This window comes from Alligator mississippiensis, chromosome 3 (assembly GCF_030867095.1).
Source record: "Alligator mississippiensis isolate rAllMis1 chromosome 3, rAllMis1, whole genome shotgun sequence".
NCBI classification, from domain to species: Eukaryota; Metazoa; Chordata; order Crocodylia; family Alligatoridae; genus Alligator; species Alligator mississippiensis.
The window spans coordinates 148,179,910-148,188,284 of NC_081826.1; the positions used below are offsets into that span (position 1 = coordinate 148,179,910).

At 42.6% G+C, this 8,375-nt stretch overlaps 1 protein-coding gene across 2 annotated transcripts; it reads right to left on the reverse strand.

The window, feature by feature from the left end:
- Positions 1-609: 609 nt before the first annotated feature.
- On the reverse strand, positions 610-8,147 carry SLC25A51 (solute carrier family 25 member 51). Of its 2 annotated transcripts, none has more exons than XM_006272074.4 (3): positions 8,045-8,147; positions 4,867-5,008; positions 610-3,506 (listed from the first exon to the last, which is right to left on the reverse strand). In XM_006272074.4, the coding sequence occupies exon 3, from the start codon at positions 3,467-3,469 to the stop codon at positions 2,591-2,593; it is 879 nt and encodes a 292-aa protein (XP_006272136.1). In that variant the 5' UTR covers positions 3,470-3,506; positions 4,867-5,008; positions 8,045-8,147; the 3' UTR covers positions 610-2,590. The 2 variants fall into 2 exon arrangements, with proteins under 2 accessions (XP_006272136.1, XP_019346249.1); XM_019490704.2 differs by having other exon boundaries at positions 4,865-5,008; positions 7,779-8,114.
- Positions 8,148-8,375: the final 228 nt, after the last annotated feature.

The window sequence follows — 8,375 nt, forward strand, 5'->3', positions numbered from 1 at the left end:
AGCCATTATCAAATGCTTTACTAAACTACTTAAGTTGGTCTAACAAAAGATATCAGATTCACCCAAAGAACCTTGTCTTACTAAACTACTATCACTCCTTAGTGCATTCATATTCACTTTGTGTAGTTAAAATGGTCAAGGAATAAACCCCAAAGTTGCATAATGCTATTATGAGACATTTAAAATACGTTTTTAAACTTCTGATAAGCAGGATGAATTTGAGGTCCCTTCCTCCTATCTCCCAATGTTCAGGCTAGTACAATGATACCAGCATGAGGCCAAAGCTACTCAAGTGTTCTGTTCTGCTAAAACACGGGTAGGGACCCACCTATTGCACAAGTATCCTCCACGTGTGGCATGCCGCAGCACAGTAGGAGATAAAGCAGAAAGCAGAGCGAAAGGTCAGGCAGAGAAAGGTGGTCAGAGTGGCACTCAGGGAAGGTGCAGGGCTCATTTGTTGCACATCTGCCAAAAAAGTTTAGTTAAAACATGTTAACTGACACTAAACAAAGTAGCAACTAATTTCTCTTTCTTCAACTTGGGTTCACTTTTCAGACAAGAACAAACATAGCTAGGAAGAGGCATAATTTATCCATCACTCCAGAAAACCAGGATTTATTTTTGTTTTATTCCATCAAGGAAAGGTTACAAAAAAATACTGGTAAAATCAGATTCTACCAGCAAGAAACATTCAACAGACATTTAAATGCCAAGAATCACAATATTCAAAATATCAAACAAATCTGTTTTGTTTGTGCTTGGCTATATGAGTGTGAAATTAAGTACTATATGATTATAAAGAAAATGGACATACTGTTTGGGGTCAATCACTGGGGACGGGTATATCAAATGAACGATTGAAATGAGGTAAAAAATAAGTCATAAGCATCTGAAAGCTTAAATAAAGTTAAACAAACAAAAAAAAGTTTTATCCACTCAAAATATATGGAAAAATCCATACAGACCAGTTTCTGAAAGCTTTCTTGCATACCGCAAATATGAAAATTTTATAAATGTCTTGTGTAAAAAAAAAAAAAAAAAGGCTGTCACTTTTGATAAAGATGACCACTAGTTTTGTAGTCATATTTACTTTCTTGCTCAGTCTTCTCCTTTCCTTTCTCCAAGACTTTAAAGTCTTCTCTATCTGAATACCAAGTCTACAGACAACACTTCTAATGTTTACATGAGTGTATGTCAACATGAGTGAATGACCACAGAAGCCTCAAATGATACCCAGAAAGGCTTCTTCAAACATTGCCTCCTTCCTATTAGGTGCCTTTATGGTCCTCTTCACCATAATTTGAGCACCTCTTTTACTACTCCAATATACCCTGCATCCTGCATAAGGCAATAGTTATACCCAGAAATTTCACTTCTGTTGATGCTGATGTATACTTGTTTTACAGCACTGTTCACAATACACATGACAGATGGTACAGAACATTTTGGCTAAAAATACCAGAGAGAGATCAATCATGCTACAGTCCCAGATGAAATGCACAAAATATCTGCAAAAGGACAATAGATATTTTAATTTAAAAAAAAATGTTTACAAAGTAATTTGCAAACCATGGAAGTTGTACTATTTCTGTAAGTGTTTATGTTACAGAAGCCATGTCTTTTTTCTGGCACCATACCCGTTTCCAAAAGAAACTAAGCTGTACAAAAAGGCAAAAAAAAACACCCAAAAACAAAACCAGACAATCCACAGGTGTTCTACATTCCCAAATACATGATATTTTACGTAGGAAGGTCACTTTAAAGCTTTAGATAAATTACTGTCTCATTCCTCTCACCATTTCTTTTTCACACATACGACCATATTCTGTATTTGGCCAATTTAAACTGATATTGAAAATTCACTGCTAACCTTAGGTAGCTTGATAAATTGACATTCTTATTAAAAACAGTAAGCAAAAGCCAACTGGCAAATATTCACATAGGCTTTGTTGCATCTTACAGTTTAAAATGAGAGAGAACCACTCTCATTAGAAGTTGGCAGTCTGGTTTCAAACTGTAAAGCTATCTTGGAAACCCAAAATAGCATGGGAGTCTGGAGTCCTCTTACAGCATCCCTTTGAAGTTTATCAAGCAGGAACAATAGCTTGTCTAAGCATCCCTGACTTTCATATTGCACAATAAAGCATATTTTTTGATCACCAGGAGTGTTAAAAGTTGTGGGGGGTGATCTGGAGTAAGCTGCTAGACCAGACAAATAGCAGGCAAAATGTTTAATTTAGTTTCAAGTACATGTAAATTTAATCTTCCAACATCCAAATAATTCAAGAATGCGTTTCAGCAAACTTGTTTTTCTTAGATTAAAATCTAGACATATTGCCAACAATCCTCCCATAAATATTGAAGGCCATTAATAAGACTGTAATTATCTTTAAAGTTAAGCAGGCACTAGTAAAATCGCTTATCTCCCCACTGAAGTATAAGCACCATTTTGCAAATAAACTCACCAGATTTCATGGTGCTCAATGTTATTCATGGAAAAGTTCCATTTAACCAATTGCTCCCAGGAAATAAGCGACTTCAATGCGCCAATACCCAACAGCAGAGGGACTTCATACAGGAACTTTTTTTGTTATAACAACTTTAGTAAAAGTTCGTATGTCGCATTGATTATGCCCCAAGATAAGATGGAGCGATAATAATTGAGATGGGCTCCTCTGAAAAGATGAGTCAGTTTTTTATCACGTTCCAGCCAGATCTTCATAAATACTTTTGGGAAAGACTGAAATTCCCCACCAATTTGTGACTGCATGCGAGCTTTTACAACATTCATTGGGAAAAATAAGAACCCGAGCATGGCACCCAACAATCCTCCACAAATGAAATCATTGAACAAATGAGTACTGTAAGTAGATGCTTCAGGTAGACATTGCTTGATAGGTCCCCGCAAGCCAAAGAAGAGTGCATTACTAGGCCCATTTCGGAGCAGAATAGGTATCAACCCCCGATAATATTCCCTAATCCCATAATCTTTTAGTACCTTGAAAGCCTGGAAAGTGTTTGTAAATCTGTCATGATGTTTGTAGTCCTGAAGCAATGTCTGGACCCGCTCAAAGGGTGTAAGAGCAGCTTCTGTGGTCCCTGCAAGCACAGCTGCCACACTGCAAGTCACAAGTTCAGGTGCACTTGTGTGTCTCTGGAGCAGAGAGGAGAAATCCTGATACAAGCCAAACATCAGTGCCAGAGTTGTAGTTTTTTGCATTAACGGTGGAAGGATTCCACGGTACAGATTTCGAAAGCCATCTTTTCGTAGTTGACATACTGCATCCCTTGTTCTCACTCCATACAGCTGCTGTCGAAAAAGGACTTTCTGGATGGGAAAGGTAATTGCTATATTGGTAAAAGCTGCACAATATCCACAGAAGTAATATTTCCCCGAGCTAACTTTTGCCATGTGATGACTTGTATTTTGCTTTGAATTTGTCAGGACAAAATCTTTTGAATCCATCATACTTCTCTTTCTTTCTTCATATCAGCAGTCTCCTTTCCTACACCAGAAAGGGAAAGAACATGAACCAACCTACACAAAACTCAGTATCTTATTTCTGTATGGAAATCCTTTGCAGACTCATGGTCCTAACTCATGCAGCAATTCCATCAAATTCAGGGGAAGACAGTGATAAATATCACATCTAGTCAGTCACGCAAGCAAAAGTGATTTTTGTGGCTACATTACAGATCTTTAAGAACATACCAGGAAAGGAAACAATTTGTATATTTTTGTTGATAGAATTTAAAAAGAAGTATATAAAAATACATTTTAAAGCTACATACCATACTTAGTGCCATGTTGAAGTCAAATTTATAAATAAGTTAAAAAATTCAAACATTAAGGTTTTCACATTGCATATTAGGAATTTTGAAAACTGGACATTATTATATGTGCAATAAGGTCAGGCAAACCTATATATTTTTTTTTTTTTAATTCGTTCCCCTGCATTTAAATTCTCAAGCAATACTGTACTGAGGAACAACTAACATTATTGACTTTTTTTGTTTGTTTGTTTTAACCACTTGGACTAATTTTTGCTGTCTCTGTGACAGACCCAGTGCAAATTTAAAAAAAAAAAATTAAAATTTCCCCCCCCTTTAAAATTAATTAAAACAATTTTTTTTAATTATTATTTTAAATTATCATAACCTACATTGACAACTCATCTTACCACACTCTACCATGTTATGGTAGTGTTAGAGTGATAGAGCTGTGATGGTCCAGCAATTATGCAAAAGGGAAGGAATTTTTGGGGAGATATGTTTTATTGGGCCACCTGCATGGTTGGGAAAAAGTTGGACAAGTTTGCAAATGCAAGCTGGCCACATGTGATACTTTGTGTTCAAAAGCTTGTCTAATTTTATCCCACATATACAGTTGGCCCAATTAAAGAACTCACCCAAAAAACCTTGCTTCACACTACTAATCATTTACAATTCCATCAAAATAATACTCAGTCATTTCATGCCTTCTGCTGAAGTTTTAAAGATAGACAAACAACCAAACAGGAGCAGGTCACTGGAAAAGTATACAGAACTAGCAAAAAATCTCAGTGCAAGAAGCTGAGCTCTATTTGTGCTACAATTCTAAACCTGAAAAGTTCTAAAATTCTGGAAGACCTGGTGATCAGAAGCAATCGGCTTATTTCATTACCTAGAGCTAATATTTCCTTTGTCTGAGAAAATAATTTAGTTTAAAAAACAAATTATGTACCAATAAACATTTTCTTACCCAGTATATTAACATAATTTAAATTTAACTAGTGAGAACAATTTTAAAGTGCTGTATTTCTGAGATTTCTATCAAAAACAGCATGACATAAGCCATAATTTAAAAGAAAAAAAATCATCTCACACAGGGCTGTCAAAAATGATGAATGTGTTGCAAGAGTGAGTTCTTAAAGCTGCTGGTGGATGGACTCCTGCCACGGGTGGGTGGGAGGGAGCAGCTGGGAGCTCAAGCTGCAGGTAGGTTCAGGCTTCCATGCTGGTCACAGCCCTGGGAGGGAAAGAGGGAGAGAGAGGTGTGGCCCTTGACAGATCACCAAAAGCCATTCAGTGGCCTGCCAACCCAAATTATTGCCCACTCCATCCTAGAGTAGTGGAAGAACAAGTTAGGGATTGCTTAGAGAAGCTAGATGCTTTCAAGTCAGCAGAGCTACACTGGATACACCCCAGGACAGGGGTTGGCAACTTACAGCCCACAGGCTGCCTCCTGCCATGAAGAAACTGGATTTGACCTGCAGACAGCTCAGGGAGTCAGCAGCCAGCACCAGCCCAAGCATCAGCCCTCCCCCCCACCCTCCCCTTCTCCCCCATCCACTCCCCCTACCCCCCATTCCATGAATGCATGACTTCCTGTCCTTTCTCTCTGCTTGCAAGTAAGTGGGGGGGGGGAAGGGGTTGCAGTGAGCCCACCATTTATCTCCATTTCTGCAAATATCGTGCAATTGTGAATTCAGGAGGTCCCTAGTCATGTCAACATGTACACTCTACAGACCAACATGCCTATTTCTACAAAGAGGCACAAGCTAACAACAAAAGACACCCCCATAATATGCACCAGTATAATTGCATCAATACTAGGGATTATACCATTGAACTAGTTCAATGGGAAAAAAAAAAGTCACGCCTATAATCAAAACAGTTAGATGGTAAACTGGTATAAGTACCAGGTCTAGACAAAGCCTTAGGCAACTAACTGCCAAATGCACCATCAGCAGCAATCTGTAGACCAGCAGCCACTTTCATTCTCATTTTCTATTGAAAAAAATTAAGGAGCCAAACTTAAGTTCATGTAAACCATAAATCTGTACCTACAAAGGAGACAGAGCCACAGAGTAGACAGCAATTTTTAGAATCTCCACTTAATCCACAGCCTCCTCTTCAAGGTTTAATAAAGCATCTGATCTGTCTTTCAAGCACTATGATTAACACAGCAAGCTCTTACGAGGAAAAGGCAATATTCTTTAGAAATATCTGATAGACCTTTCCTTTCTGTAGTGTTTTACAAGGAGCTTTACTTCCGCAGAGCTCAGAAGTACCTGGGCAGATTTTGAGTTAAGCTTTATTGCAAGAAAAAAGATGCGACCTCTGGTTTCCCTTACTGCCCAGTACCTCTAAGTCCCTACAGTCACTGTAATGCCCAGTGTCTATACAGAACTCTTTCCAACAACAGATCATGTGTACTTAACAAAGATAAGCGTGATCACTCCCATTTTAGACAGGTAAGTGAACTGGCTGAGGTACCCCAGCAGGCTAGTACAAGTATTCACATCTAAGTCCCAGTGATCAATACAACAGGTCCCACATGTAAGGGTGAGGGAGCTCCGAGAAGGTAGTATTTTTACCCCACTGCCTTTTTGTATTCTTACGCTTGTATAACATAACACCAGTGAGGAACTGGGAATGTGCACCTCTGGGTTATAAGGCCCCTACTGTGCACCTAACGGTGCAGACACATGGCATGGTCACACTGGTGTAAGTCACACAGGTTCTGTATACTGCTCTAAATTAAACTGAGATGCAATGCAGAAGTGACCAGTTAGCTCAGTGTAGCACAGGGGCGGGCAATTATTTTGGGCAGAGGGCCGCTTACTGAGTTTCACCAAGCCATTGAGGGCCGCATGACAGGCAGCTCAGGGCAGATAAATATTAATTTTCTAAACTTTTTAGGGGCCCTGAGGGCTGGAAAGAATGGCCTGGTAGGCCGCATCCGGCCCCCAGGCCGCATTTAGCCCACCCCTGTGCTAGCCTGTTTGCAACTGGCTACCCCAGGATCACTGCAGACACAAATACCTACGTGGGTGCAAGTCTCACTGGTGTGTTTTCTGCTGTTTTAACCAGAGTAACTTTATACCTGATTATTGTAAACTGCACCGTTATAGGAGGATATGTTGAGTCTCTGCTCCCATTTACACCTGTGTAAACATACTGTGAAGCAAGACCCCGTGATTTTGTTAAGGTAGTAAGAAGGCAAGCCCCCCCCCAAACTTTTCTACTTGTTCCTCAGGACTCAAGTGAGACTCATTCCACACAAAACATTAAGGAGCTGCCAGTTAGTAATTTCTGGCTGATACCAGTCTGAGCCAGATGTGAATTAAGCCAGCACTGAAAGAAAATACAAGGAAATATTTCTAAAAAATGGTATATATGACATGCTCTCTTTCTGTACCATGCTTCTCCAGGGCTAAGACTTTTTAGGTATTGTCCACACGGGCAAAAAGGCTGCCCTCTTTAATCACTAGTTTAACATGACTAAAAACCCTCAGTGCCTGTGTTAATGCCCACTAACACAACCCAAGCTCTTAGCTGGTTGCTCTGTAGCTCTGCAGTCAATGGAAATAAGACTGGGGGGGGAGAGAAGGACAAGAAAAAGACCCTGACAAGTATTTTGCTAGAAAGAGGATTAAGGAATTTGAAGCCAGGGAAGGAAAAGGTGACAAAATGGGTTGCAACTGATAAGCCACGTCAATGTATCGGTAAGCACGTCAAGGTAAACAAGAAATCGCTGTGAAGTCGCTCTTTGAAACTACCGCTGAGGCATGCTCCAACCTGATACATAACAGAACCAGAGCTGGATGTTGCTATGTGGTTCTGCTCCAAAATAAGACGCTAAAGGTGGTATTTCAACTTTTAGTCCGCTTCCCTGGCGTCGCGAACAACAAGGTTTCCCCCACTCTCCCCGCCACTAAAACCGGCGCGGTTCAGCAGAGGGAGCAAAGACATCAGGTGACAGACCCCTCCCAACGCGTCCCGGCCCCACGCACCTCCCAGTGACAAGCCCGAGGTGAAAGGCGACGTGCTGCAGGCTGAGCACCCCCGCGGGGCAGCTCCGCGCGTGCGGCTGCAACCCCCTGAGCTCCCGCGGCTCAGCGCGGCTCCCTCTCGCCTGTGCCCGGAAGACGCCGGCCGCGGCGGCAGCAGCTCCTGCAGCCGGGCCGCCCCCTCCCCCGTGGGCCCCGGAGACCAGCCGGGCCGGCAGCCCGCCGCCCGGGCCCAGCAGTGCAGCACGGGGTGCTGGGGCGGGACTCACCGGCCGGGGGGCGCGCCCCGCGAGCTGCCTGCCGCCGCGGGCGGTAACGGCAGCCGGCCCGGCCGGACGCCGCCGCCCCGCCCATCCCCCACTGCGCAGACGCAATCGCACCCCAGCGCCACCGTCGCCGGGCACCACGTGACCCGGAAGCTGCCCAACCCTTCGCCCCGCCCACTGTACGCGGGTGATGCGCGTCCTCGCGCAACCTTGGCGGGGCAGCCACGCCCCTCTGGGGGCCGCGCTCCAGCCTTGCCCCCTCCCGGCCTCCCGCGCGCAGGCGCAGAACGAGGGCAGCGGCGTCTATTGGTGGCTCCGGTCTGGCCCGAGGAAC